General features: G+C 36.2%; 3 protein-coding genes and 1 long non-coding RNA gene across 8 annotated transcripts; 2 read left to right on the forward strand and 2 right to left on the reverse strand.

The window, feature by feature from the left end:
- Nucleotides 1-27: 27 nt before the first annotated feature.
- LOC103519893 (chromatin complexes subunit BAP18) lies at nucleotides 28-4,390 on the reverse strand. Of its 4 annotated transcripts, none has more exons than XM_008484984.3 (5): nucleotides 3,300-3,434; nucleotides 2,278-2,369; nucleotides 1,610-1,711; nucleotides 574-941; nucleotides 28-360 (listed from the first exon to the last, which is right to left on the reverse strand). In XM_008484984.3, exons 1-4 carry the CDS (start codon nucleotides 3,321-3,323, stop codon nucleotides 587-589), a joined length of 573 nt encoding a protein of 190 aa, XP_008483206.1. In that variant the 5' UTR covers nucleotides 3,324-3,434; the 3' UTR covers nucleotides 28-360; nucleotides 574-586. The 4 variants fall into 4 exon arrangements, 3 of the variants coding, with proteins under 3 accessions (XP_008483206.1, XP_026687153.1, XP_008483220.1); XR_003394413.1 differs by having other exon boundaries at nucleotides 50-215; nucleotides 429-941; XM_026831352.1 differs by lacking the exon at nucleotides 3,300-3,434 and adding an exon at nucleotides 4,256-4,390 and having other exon boundaries at nucleotides 118-360.
- A 464-nt stretch (nucleotides 4,391-4,854) lies between these two features.
- Nucleotides 4,855-8,487, reverse strand: LOC103519887 (WD repeat-containing protein 74). 2 transcript variants are annotated; one of them, XM_017448474.2, is made up of 6 exons: nucleotides 8,262-8,487; nucleotides 7,256-7,453; nucleotides 6,594-6,838; nucleotides 6,084-6,315; nucleotides 5,229-5,689; nucleotides 4,855-5,134 (listed from the first exon to the last, which is right to left on the reverse strand). In XM_017448474.2, exons 1-6 carry the CDS (start codon nucleotides 8,317-8,319, stop codon nucleotides 4,967-4,969), a joined length of 1,362 nt encoding a protein of 453 aa, XP_017303963.1. In that variant the 5' UTR covers nucleotides 8,320-8,487; the 3' UTR covers nucleotides 4,855-4,966. The 2 variants fall into 2 exon arrangements, with proteins under 2 accessions (XP_017303963.1, XP_008483197.1); XM_008484975.3 differs by having other exon boundaries at nucleotides 4,855-5,052; nucleotides 5,138-5,689; nucleotides 8,262-8,486.
- A 1,464-nt stretch (nucleotides 8,488-9,951) lies between these two features.
- Nucleotides 9,952-10,419, forward strand: LOC108253805. Its single transcript, XR_001809822.2, has 2 exons — nucleotides 9,952-10,127; nucleotides 10,340-10,419. It is a non-coding gene; the product is annotated as an uncharacterized LOC108253805 (long non-coding RNA).
- Nucleotides 10,420-10,732: 313 nt separating this feature from the next.
- Nucleotides 10,733-12,552, forward strand: LOC103520024 (BUD13 homolog). The gene is made up of 4 exons (XM_008485119.2): nucleotides 10,733-10,820; nucleotides 11,031-11,157; nucleotides 11,310-12,092; nucleotides 12,486-12,552. The coding sequence occupies exons 2-4, from the start codon at nucleotides 11,045-11,047 to the stop codon at nucleotides 12,550-12,552; spliced, it is 963 nt and encodes a 320-aa protein (XP_008483341.1). The 5' UTR covers nucleotides 10,733-10,820; nucleotides 11,031-11,044.
- The last annotated feature ends 14 nt before the right edge of the window (nucleotides 12,553-12,566 follow it).

Consider the following 12,566-nt stretch of genomic DNA (forward strand, 5'->3'; position numbering starts at 1 on the left):
AAATCAGCATCTTTTTTAATTCACTTGTGCACGAGTAAGTTCATGTGAAATTCCCATTTGAAGTTTTGAGCCATACCATTTTCTAACCATTTCACAAGTTGAGTTACATACTTTGGCTTTTTTTTACTTGCTCTTAGATGACCAGATACGGAGGTCCAAGTTAACACTCTGACTTTCATACCACTATTGATAGTATAATAGTATAAAATACATACCTACAAGAAAAAACTTCCTCCCAAGAAAATACTTTGTGTATCCCTTCCCTGTACACATTGTAAAACCATTACTTTCCCCCACTAAAGTATACTTCGTACTCATATACTATTAGAAAAGGGAAAAGTAAAAAATATGTACACAAATTTCTGACTAAAGTTCAATTGGCCACTTGCTGAGCCGTTGTGTCAAATTGAAGCTTCACTAATACATACCTACAAGAAAAAATTTCCTCCCAAGAAAATACTTTGTGTATCCCTTTCCTGTACACATTGTAAAACCATTACTTTCCCCCACTAAAGTATACTTCGTACTCATATACTATTAGAATAGGGAAAAGTAAAAAATATGTACACAAATTTCTGACTAAAGTTCAATTGGCCACTTGCTGAGCCGTTGTGTCAAATTGAAGCTTCACTTCTTCAGGCAGTCCCTCCACGTCTACTTCTGACTCAGGATGTGCATTCAGCATATTCAGAGTGACTTCTGCTGACTTGTGACTACCACTGAGTAGTTGCTGTTGTGCTGATACAGGCACAGGTACTGTTGCTACGGTCTGTTGAACAACTCGTGTAGGGGTTTGTACCATCTGAGGTGCCTGCACTACTTGCTGATGCTGTTGCTGCACTACCTGCTGAACAATTTGCTGAGGAGGAGCCACTTGTTGCTGAATTGGAAGACCGGCATCCTCGAATGCTTTCTTTTTCAGGTTTGATTTGATTTGGGAGCTGGGGGGAAAACAGAGCATGGGTAAATTTTGTTTTTCTTTTCATTCTCACTGATGATAATATGCTTGGTAAAGACAAATTGTTGGAGTCTATTGATCAAGAGACAAACTTGAACATAAATAATTTTGAGGCGGAAGACCGGCATCCTCAAATGCTTTCTTTTTCAGGTTTGATTTGATTTGGGAGCTGGGGGAAAAACAGAGCATGGGTAAATTTTGTTTTTATTTTAATTCTCACTGATGATAATATGCTTGGTAAAGACAAATTGTTGGAGTCTATTGATCAAGAGACAAACTTGAACATAAATAATTTTGAGGACAAAATTCCATAGCTTTGCTGGGGTTGAACCTATACCTTCCTGTTTACCATGTGAGTGCTTTGACCACTACACCAATGAGGCAGGTAGAAATAAAAGGAATGAAAGTAGGTATCCACAAGAGCTACTGAGGAGGTTTCTGTTTGAGTAGGTATGTGATTATATGCCTTCCATTATGATTGATAAATGAAAAGGGGGAGAGAGAAGTGCAAGAAAAGAAAATATAGATAAATTTTTAAAAAACAAAAACTAATATGCACTAGCATAGGAAGTGGTCATTTGGGACCTTTTGTACCTGCCTAGGTAAAAATAAATTAAGATATTTTTAAGCTAGAATGTCAAAGGAACTTACATTGTTCTATCTTTGATTCGGTCACTGATAATGACAAGCTCGTCACCAAATTTCCTGACTGTTTCTTTCAACATTTCTATGTCCTCAGCTGTCCATTTATTTCTAAAAGAGAAAAGATTCAATAGTTTAGTTTGAAAAGTTTTTAAACCTGTATTTTCTTGTCACTTCTCTCTCCCTTTGTCATAATTAGGGAGCAGATTATATGCATGAAAAAATGACCCACATATGCCATATGCACATGAATAGAATAGAATATATACCTTGTTTATCCTGCTCGAATGAGACTAAAAAGTCCCTTTACCCCAGCAGTCTAAACAAGGTCTTGTTTATTTTATGGGTTTAATATTGTACAATGCTTAGTTATTACTATAGACCTTGCTTAATTAAAAAAAAAAGAAAAAAAAAATGACAATAACAATAATGATGATAATAATAATGATAATGAGAAGAGGAAAAGAGGATTGCTTAATTTAAAAAAAAAGGATCCAAATATGAATGAAACCTGCCAAAATATGCACTGATCTCAGTTCTCCTTTAGAATATAGGTAATGTTCATGTTAAATTCATAACCAAAACATTTTTTTTTTTTTTTGCCATTTCAAGATTTATTAATTTATTCTCCATTTTGCATTGCTATTGTTTTAAATATTAAAATATCGTCATCTTACCCAGAAGGAGAGTCAGGTGTAGAATGAAGCTGTAATGTGAGATCTGCTAGTTTGTTGAATGCAGTGCCTGCTGCTAGAAAAATATCCCCCACCTGAAACAAAAGGTATTATTATCATTATTTTAAAGATGTTTGACAGAGGAAACTGTAACTGCTAAGGTCTTACCCCAAAATTAAAGAGAGAAGGAAGACAGAATAGGAGAAAGCCAGCCATTCCAAGAACAAACATATTTGTTCAGGATAAAGTCCACCTCAGAACCTGTTGCCTAGTGCTTACAAGGCTGAGATACTACCAATAAAGCTAACTAGGCTGACTACAAAAGGTGACTTAATAGTAGGTAGGTACATTCATTGTCCTCATGACTGAAGAATTTGATAATTTTGAAAGAAAGTTATCATTTAGGTACCTACCTAAGTAAGCACCTTACTACCAAATATAAAATCTCCTACGTTTTAGGTCGCTTGTCCCGTTTTGGGCTGAAAATGATCTGGCAACCCTAGTGTGTACTTGTAGGTGGTAGATTGGTTAACTGTAGACCTATGGGAATTTATCTTCTGAGTGGGGTGTATAGCTTAAAGCACTAGGTTTTAATTCAAACCATCAGTGACAATGAAATCAGACACAGGTAATCAAAGGATTCTTACCTTTGAAAGCACCGGTGCTTGAACCGATGTAAATATTGTAGTCGTCTGCTAGAGTCATTGCTGGGATATGGACATCAAACCTTTGCCTGGGAGTAAAATCTCCCAACACATACAGGACCCTAGGCCTAGGACTGACCGACTGAATAATGGAATAACATGAAAGTGTACACCTGGGAATTTTTTAATCAGTAGACCTTTTACCAAGTGAACAGTTCAATACACTCCAAGTACCTGCTGTATAGCAATAGTTTGCAGTAAGGGATAAACTATTAGTTGAACCAGGTATGGAGGTTTTGGCTCCGAAATTCTTCAACTCACATCAGTTTTTGAGGAAAAATGAAAAGCTGTGATACCTGTAGAGGGAAACACAATACGTACCTTACTTGCTGAATTCATTGTCATCTATGGGGTATTAGTTTACCAAGGGAAATCTAATGGAAAACACAAAAATCAGCAACTTTTAACAAAATTTCCAGCAAATCCTATACCCCAAACAAATTTTGGCAATTTTCAAATTTCCCGCGATCAACTACAAAAGACGCTATTTGTTAGCGCACTCTAGTGTTCAATTTTGAAAACACACCAATCCGTTTCACACGATAGTTTTTTAAGAGCTGACCACACGATCTACACAACGCACTGCGACTGATTAAAAAATTAACGGACTTTCTCTCCACATTTCACCAGAAAAATCCTTCTCAGCTTTAAAATCGTTTCTTCTTTCTTCTCGTTACCACTTCGTCACTAGAAATATAATATTTATAGATCGGTTGTGTAGAAAACCATGTGAATAGATAAAATACCTACATTTGGGATTGGGACTCCTTAAAACATCATTTGTTTGTGATGTGATCTGAGAGGTAGGTAAGTAATTTATTCCAATCAGTGATGGGTCTTCAAAGATTCAAACATTGCTGAAAGGATACCTCCTACTACAATACTTATCATACAGGTATTGAATTTTCAATAATAATATGAATCGAACCCAGGTCTCCCGCGTGCAAGGCGAGCGCAGTGACCACTACGCCATGGGAGCTGACCGTTACCTTACTACCAAATATAAAATCTCCCAACACATACAGGACCCTAGGCCTAGGACTGAATGGAATAACATAGAAGTGTACACCTGGGAATTTTTTAATCAGTAGACCTTTTACCAAGTGAACAGTTCAATACACTCCAAGTACCTGCTGTATACCAATAGTTTGCAGTAAGGGATAAACTATTAGTTGAACTAGCTATGGAGGTTTTGGCTCCGAAATTCTTCAACTCACATCAGTTTTTGAGGAAAAATAAAAAGCTGTAATACCTGTAGAGGGAAACACCATACGTACCTTACTTGCTGAATTCATTGTCATCTATGGGGTATTATTTTACCAAGGGAAATCTAATGGAAAACACAAAAATTACCAACTTTTCACAAAATTTCTAGCAAAACCTTTACCCCAAACAAATTTTGGCAATTTTCAAATTTCCCGCGATCAACTACAAAAGACGCTGTTTGTTAGCGCACTCTAGTGTTCAATTTTGAAAACACACCAATCCGTTTCACACGATAGTTTTTTAAGAGCTGACCACACGATCTACACAACGAACTGCGACTGATTAAAAAATTAACGGACTTTCTTTCCACATTTCACCAGAAAAATCCTTCTCAGCTTTAAAATCGTTTCTTCTCGTTACCACTTACCGATCACTAGAAATATAATATTTATAGATCGGTTGTGTAGAAAACCATGTGAATAGATAAAATACCTACATTTGGGACTCCCCAAAACATCAAGCAGGTATTTTGTTTTCCCAAATGTGATCTGAGAGGTAGGTAAGTAATTTATTCCAATCAGTGATATGGGTCTTCAAAGATTCAAACATTGCTGAAAGGATACCTCCTACTACAATACTTATCATACAGGTATTGAATTTTCAATAATAATATTCGTTACATATTTAAATATTTTCAACATGATTTTATTAACAGTAGGTATGTAGGTAAAAATAAGAGTAACAAACAAGATGAAATAAAGTCACAAGTAGACCTACAACCTTTATTTGCTCTTTTTATTTTTCCCTGCATCCGAACTTGACAGCTTCCTCTTATTACTATTTGCGAGAGGAAACATTTCATCTCCCTCTCCATCATCCTCCTCGTTTTCTTTCTCGTCTTCATCCGTCTCTGTGTAGTATTCATTCTCACTTGCTTCCTCTTCTCCTTCCTCCATCACTCTCTCCATCATCCTCCTCGTTTTCTTTCTCGTCTTCATCCGTCTCTGTGTAGTATTCATTCTCACTTGCTTCCTCTTCTCCTTCCTCCTCTCCATCTTCTTCACTCTCATCCTGTTTATCTTCATCATTATCGATTTCGTCCACTATTTCAATGTCTGACTCATCATCATAGTCTGATGTGTTCTTGTTGGTTTTACTTTCCGCATAGTTCTCTCTCGTCACCTGGTTCATTTCAAAATGCTCTGGATCATATTTCTCATCACTGTCTCCTTTCTCTTCACTATGTTCTTGTTCTTCTTTCTTAGTCTCATTTTCCAGTGAGAAATCGGAACGGACAAGTATTGAAGTGAGACGGGACTGCATGTAATCTTTTCGGAGCAGCTTTTTCGAGTGGAAGTCGTGCACTCGGAAATGACGGTCCAGGGAGACACTTAGGATGAGGTTTTCGTTCAGAGGACACGCAATATCTTTGACACAACCGGCAAAACCTTTGTACTTGTAGCATGGTTTGCCCTTGCCTCGTAAATCAACAGCCATCATGTCTCCTGAAAAAATTGACATGCACATTAGGACATGTAAGAGGAAAAGGATTTGACTTACTTCAAGCTGAGCCTAACAAATTTAATTTTATGGACACTTGCTAGAAAATCACACCATATTTAATATATGTATGGCAGAGTAGTCAACCACTAACCATCTCCAAAGGAAAGAACATTCAAGAAGTATTTTCCAGAATAATATTGTAACAATCACTCAAGTTATGACCCCCCCAATATTATACACATGGTGTTGGTGTTTATTCAGCCTTTATCAGTCAGGTTTATTTTGCCATTTCTCCCCAGAACAATTTACCCATTCTTTCCTTTGTCTTTCTTTCTCACTCAGTGTACTTTTTGTCTCTCACTTTGTCTCTGGGAAAATATAAAGAATAAATAATACCTGTGGTACTGCCAACAATGACATAGTGACTCTGGTTGGTTGTTGTTATACAGGACAGTGCAACATCAGGAATATCTACTTTGAGCACAGGCCTCCGTTGAGTTGTTATTTTGGGATCATAAACTCTAACATAGCCTTGCTTAGAGCACACAGCTACTTTATCACTGTTTGGTAGAAATGAAATGCCATTCACCCAAACTGGTCTTCTTAGATCAAATTCATCAGGTTTTACCTGCAAACATAAATTTACATTTAGGTAAGTCCATGCTCACACCCACTCTAGACATATTTTACTAATATTTATGATGAATGACTCTTGTGCATTGAATAGAATTTATCTGATCTATACTGATAGCAAGGATGGGGATATTTTTTATTTGTTTTTTTTTCCTGCAGTCCCTTGTTTCTTTCAATACTTTGCATCTTGTGGTGGTTCTGTAGTATCAATGTCTCATATGTATAGCTAAAGCAGAAAAAACTCACAGAATACACCAAAACCCTATGACTTACATTTTTGGCACTAAAAATATTCTTGGTTGTGTTCAAATCCCATAGTTTAAGATCATTTTCTTTGCCACCAGTGGCAATGATATTTGAATGTTTGTTGTGTTTCATACATTCCAATTGTGGTCCAACATTGAAATTTGTCCACTGGTCAGGTTCTGTCTTATAGCGCCAAAGTTTGACATCTCCAGACTTGACTGCAGTTAATATACATTCATCATACCTTGATACACCCACTATGTCACCTTCACCTGAGAAAGACATAAATATAATTAATTGATATTGGGAAAGGCAAGCAGATAGAAGAATGGGACAAAGAAGCACTAGTTGTAGAGCTTAATAAATAAAAAAACTCTTGACTTTTAGTTTTATAAATTTAATATATTTTATCTATACGCATATTTCGGGTGTTACCCCATTCTCAAGATGATATTAAATATCATCTTTCAATAACTTATTGAAAAGTTTTAACAAGTGTAATTTTGGTCTTATTATAAGGTTGTAGAGCTATTAATAATCTGAAAACCCCAAACAAATGCAAAAGCACTAGGCATTGGGTACTTTCTCTTTGTAATCATTTTTTAATTACACAAACTCTCTGGTCCTTAAATACCTATAAACCAGCTAATTACTTGCACTTTGTGACAAGTCACAACTATTAAACTTACCAAATGAAACATCTGTATTGGTATTGAAATTTTTGAAGTCTGTGTCATAAATTTTGATTTTCTGTCCACTGTATGCTATGAGAAGTTCTGATTCTTCAACATTACCCCAGTTGAGAGCTAACACGGAAGCTTTGTTTGTGATGTATTTTACATTTTGTATATTCTTGATGATACATTTGTCTTTGCTCAGATTCACTCCTGGAAAACAAAACAATTTTATAAAGGTTAGATTACAAAGTTTAAACTAAATCCCAGCCTAATTAGCTTGGAAGGTAGCATACCTGTCTTGTAAACCCAAGGTTGTGGGTATGATTCCAGCCTGAGGCTTGATCCAGCACAGACAAGGTTCAATATCAGAACAGCTCACTTTATCATATCCTGTCCTCCTTCACTCTTCTATTTTGGGATGAGACCACTGTTCTTATTTCAGTAATTATGCAGAAGTCATGTCCGTGGAAAAGAAAAGCTCCTTTTTGTATTTAACCTAACCCTATAATAACACTTATCACTGCTCTAATTGTGAAAACTCCTTCTTGACTTCACTCTTCTATTTTGGGATGACAAGATCACTGTTCTTATTTTGGTAACTATGCAGAAGTCACATCCGTGGAAAAGAAAAGCTCCTTTTAGTATTTAACCTAACCCTATAATAACAGTGGTCACTGCTCTAATTGTGAAAACTCCTTCTTGCGTTTAACCTAACACTATAAGAACACTGGTCACTGCTCATTTGTGCCAGTTCCTTTGGTAGCAAAATTCCACAGACGTGACTTCTGCCCAAGTACCCGTATTTCTACAAAACTTCTTAAATAACAAGGAAATGCTGGGTTCTTCCAAACCCACTCAGGCTATTCAAAGACTGTGTGTACTTGTAGGTGGTAGATTGGTTAACTGTAGACCTATGGGAATTTATCTTATGAGTGGGGTGTATAGCTTAAAGCACTAGGTTTTAATTCAAACCATCAGTGACAATGAAATCAGACATAGGTAATCAAAGGATCCTTACCTTTAAAAGCACCGGTGCTTGAACCGATGTAAATATTGTAGTCGTCTGCTAGAGTCATTGCTGGGATATGGACATCAAACCTTTGCCTGGGAGATTAAGGAACCATTGTTTGAATAACACACCATGAAATGAGCTAAGTGAAGAGTAATTATTGATTAATTTAAATTTTTAATTACAACTTTTTCGCTTTTTCCTTTTCAATTTTTTTTTTAATTTTATTTATTTTTTTTTTCAAATTTTCACACGTGTTTTTGTTTGTTTACTTTTAAAAGATCCGTTTACAAGATGGTTTTTTGAGAACACGAGAACCGCACGAGGGTGAAAATGTTTTTCCCATCTGGCTTTTAAATTCTTCGATTTTTATTTTTTCCGTCTACAGGCAATTTTATTTATTTATTTTTTTCAGATTTTCACACGTGTTTTTGTTTGTTTACTTTTAAAAGATCCGTTTACAAGATGTTTTATTGAGAACACGAGAACCGCACGAGGGTGAAAATGTTTTTCCCATCTGGCTTTTAAATTCTTCGATTTTTATTTTTTCCGTCTACAGGCGTACATTTTGTATTAATTTTATGTCATTTTTTCATCAGAAAAACCAAAAAACCTCAAGGATTTTGAGTTTTTAATTTTTTAAGAAATTTGCCGGAAGTTGAAAAAAAAACGTCGTATGAAACAACCTTTGAAATTTGAAAAAATCAACGAGCACAAAAAGAAAATTTAAAATATGGCCGCCGCATTTTTGTTTTTGTTGAAAAGTTGAGATTTTTCTGTTCTGATGCGGTTCGGAAAATTCATGAAAGTGCAGTAAAACCCGTGGTAATTATTGAATTTCTCTTTTAATTATGTCTCCAAGTACCCTTATTTCTACAAAACTTCTTAAATAACAAGGAAATGCTGGGTTCTTCCAAACCCACTCAGGCTATTCAAAGACTGTGTGTACTAGGGTTGCCAGACGTCCCGTATTTCCTGGGACATCCCGTATTTTGGGCACTTTTCTAAAGTCCCGCCGTATTTTCCCCAGTTTCACCATCTCCTCCGATAATTAATCTTTACCAATGTAACAAATTAAAATTTTCCAAAAATATGAGAAGTGAATAATTTTTAATTTCTAATTTCATTAATAAATCTGACTTGAACTTCCTCCGAGGGGCCATAAGTGGTCTTTTAAGCCCTCGATCATCATCCAACTTGAATGTTCTCCCATCACGGATAAACACTTCATCATCAACATCATCTGAGACATCTTCATCATCCAAGCTGTCTCTGATCAATTTCTTCACAGATGACATATTCTATCTGAACTTGATAGGATACACATTAGAAACAATGAAACAGGTGGGTAGAGCTGAGTGTATGGGAATCTCAGACCTGATTTGTGCACAAAGTAGAGGTTAAAACGAGCCAAAACACCCTGGACATAACATTTTAACTGGAAAAATTAGGCAGAAAACTGGAAAATTCAAAATCACTGACACTCGACACTCAAAAAGTTGAAACTTTATCAAAATATCAAACCCGCCACCCAACTTATCAATTTGTTTATGAACAGCTGATGAGTTCAAGGTCATTTTTCTTGTCGTCCGGTAAAAGGCCTTTTCGTACGATCCTTCGGAAGACGGCAAAAAAATTCCACCGTATGGCGGTAAAATTTGAAAATATCACAATTTTTCAAAAAAGTTGAAAACTTGAAAGAAAAATAGCCTAGCCTGGTTAGCTGGAATGTCTGGTACTTCGTTTAGTTTTTAAAATTTCTTTATTTCCTTGATTCCTTTTTTGTTCAAGTTCCAAGTTACAGAAGGAGTTGAGAGGTCAGGATAGCCAGAGCCAGCTACTCACGAGATCAACAAGAGTCAAGGAAACAAGCAGGTAAGTTAACCATTGATGTCTTTCTACATAATATGGTATTGTTTGAATCATTGAAGGCATATACAGTGGGTACCTGGGTTGTTTGACAATAATATTATTGAAATAATACATTTGCCACCAGTAAGAAGTGTTTGCACTCTCCTGTGCAAGAACACGGTCAGTGTTTCTTGGACCAGAAGTCACCCTACTTCCAAAAAATCACTCTGTTTCAGCTATCACCTTCAAAATGACTCTTCAAAGTGGTAAAATTGATCAAAAAGAATATTTGAAGAGATACCTATCTGGAGGAGCTACTTGCTCTTAGATGACCAGATACGGAGGTCCAAGTTAACACTCTGACTTTCATACCACTATTGATAGTATAAAATACATGGAAGTATTTTCCAGAATAATATTGTAACAATCACTCAAGTTATGACCCCCCCAATATTATACACATGGTGTTGGCGTTTATTCAGCCTTTATCAGTCAGGTTTATTTTGCCATTTCTCCCCAGAACAATTTACCCATTCTTTCCTCTGTCTTTCTTTCTCACTCAGTGTACTTTTTGTCTCTCACTTTGTCTCTGGGAAAATATAAAGAATAAATAATACCTGTGGTACTGCCAAGTTCCAAGTTACAGAAGGAGTTGAGAGGTCAGGATAGCCAGAGCCAGCTACTCACGAGATCAGCAAGAGTCAAGGAAACAAGCAGGTAAGTTAACCATTGATGTCTTTCTACATAATATGGTATTGTTTGAATCATTGAAGGCATATACAGTGGGTACCTGGGTTGTTTGACAATAATATTATTGAAATAATACATTTGCCACCAGTAAGAAGTGTTTGCACTCTCCTGTGCAAGAACACGGTCAGTGTTTCTTGGACCAGAAGTCACCCTACTTCCAAAAAATCACTGTTTCAGCTATCACCTTCAAAATGACTCTTCAAAGTGGTAAAATTGATCAAAAAGAATATTTGAAGAGATACCTATCTGGAGGAGCTGAAGAAAAAAAGAAAAAGAAGAAGAAAATAGCTACTGGTATTAAAAGGTAAGTTAAGCAAAATTGAGCTGAAATACATTGGCCCTGTTTACTTTCCTCTGTCGAAGAGCATAAAAGCTGTCGTAATGAGTCCTGTCAATGTTTCACAATACTTATTCCAAGAACTTACTCATGAATCACAACTGTCTTATCTATTTCAGAGTGAAAATAATTGATGATGACTTGGACTTGAAAAACATGAGAAATTTGAACAATGATGAACTGGAATTGTATCAGCTCTCCGAAGATGCCCCTGTCATTGCTGGTGTTGTTGATGAAAGACCACTAGAAGTGCAACTTGCAGATAGATACAAAGACAACAGATGGAAAGCAATTACTGGAGGCAGTGATGATGACATTGTAATCACTGATAAAAATCAATCCAAAAGCAAAACAAGAGAAGTGACAAAGTCCAGAAATTATGAGGATTCTGATATGTCACCTCCAAGGAAGTCAAAACATAAAGCTAAGAAACCAGGTGCTGATTTTTCACCTCCTAGAAAATCAAGAAATAAATCCATTGATTCAGACCAATCTCCTCCAAGAAAATCAAGTAAGAAATCCAGACAAAATTCTGATTCAGATATTTCCCCTCCAAGAAAATCAATCAAGAAATCCAGACAAAATTCTGATTCAGATCTCTCTCCACCAAGAAAATCTAAAAAGCAAATAAATTCTTCAAGCAAACACTCAGAACAAAAAATTAGAACAGATTCTCCATCTAGGAGGTCAAGAAGAAATAGTGATTCAGACCTCTCCCCACCAAGAAGAAAATCAAGGAAAGATGAAAAACCTTCCAATAAATATAAGTCGAATCAGAGCAGTGATTCGGATCTCTCTCCTCCTAGGAAATCTAGGAAAGCTGATAAGGCATCTAATATTCAGAGATCTTGGAGAAATGGTGGTAGTGACTCTGATCTATCACCACCCAGAAGACAGTCAGGGTAAGTCAGTGTAGAGAGTAACACTAGGTGGGTGTTTGATTTAGGGAACTACTCACAGACATGCTTATGTAATAGGTTTGAAAAATATGTTATGAAATCCTGACTTAGTAGCTTAGGTGTCTCTTAAATAGAAGGGCATGATTTTGAGTCCCAAACTGGGCACGGAATTTTATCCTGATGGATTTTTATTTATTTATTTATTTACACGCTAAGCAGCAAGGCCATGTGTGGTCCTGATGGATTTGAATGACCACAAAATTAAGAATCCCAAGATAAGGGGACTTGCTAGTCCCATTTGTGCAGAATAAATAAGCACTATTTCTTATTGTACCTCTAATGTGTATAAAAAGATATTGAAAATGTCTTTCTTTCTTTTTGGTGTCCTCATTTCAGTGATAAAAACAAGATGAAGAAAACACTGGACGGGAAGCAAGCAGGACTTCAGGATGCAAAATCCTGAGGCTTGTGACGTCA

This window comes from Diaphorina citri, unplaced genomic scaffold (assembly GCF_000475195.1).
Source record: "Diaphorina citri unplaced genomic scaffold, Diaci psyllid genome assembly version 1.1 scaffold68, whole genome shotgun sequence".
Classification (NCBI taxonomy): domain Eukaryota; kingdom Metazoa; phylum Arthropoda; class Insecta; order Hemiptera; family Psyllidae; genus Diaphorina; species Diaphorina citri.

What these genes read in the sequence shown, in the direction of transcription:
- LOC103519887 (XM_008484975.3), bottom strand. Translation starts at nt 8,319, where the DNA reads ATGACTCTAGCAGACGACTACAATATTTACATCGGTTCAAGCACCGGT. An exon ending in ATATTTTTAGTGCCAAAAAT is followed by an intron (nt 6,316 to 6,593) that starts GTAAGTCATAGG and finishes TTATGTTTGCAG; the next exon opens with GTAAAACCTGATGAATTTGA. An exon ending in CATTGTTGGCAGTACCACAG is followed by an intron (nt 5,690 to 6,083) that starts GTATTATTTATT and finishes CAATTTTTTCAG; the next exon opens with GAGACATGATGGCTGTTGAT.
- LOC103520024 (XM_008485119.2), top strand. Translation starts at nt 11,045, where the DNA reads ATGACTCTTCAAAGTGGTAAAATTGATCAAAAAGAATATTTGAAGAGA. An exon ending in ATAGCTACTGGTATTAAAAG is followed by an intron (nt 11,158 to 11,309) that starts GTAAGTTAAGCA and finishes TATCTATTTCAG; the next exon opens with AGTGAAAATAATTGATGATG. An exon ending in CCACCCAGAAGACAGTCAGG is followed by an intron (nt 12,093 to 12,485) that starts GTAAGTCAGTGT and finishes TCCTCATTTCAG; the next exon opens with TGATAAAAACAAGATGAAGA.
- LOC103519893 (XM_008484984.3), bottom strand. Translation starts at nt 3,323, where the DNA reads ATGACAATGAATTCAGCAAGTAAG. An exon ending in CAATGAATTCAGCAAGTAAG is followed by an intron (nt 2,370 to 3,299) that starts GTACGTATTGTG and finishes CTTTTGTTTCAG; the next exon opens with GTGGGGGATATTTTTCTAGC. An exon ending in ACACCTGACTCTCCTTCTGG is followed by an intron (nt 1,712 to 2,277) that starts GTAAGATGACGA and finishes TTTCTCTTTTAG; the next exon opens with AAATAAATGGACAGCTGAGG.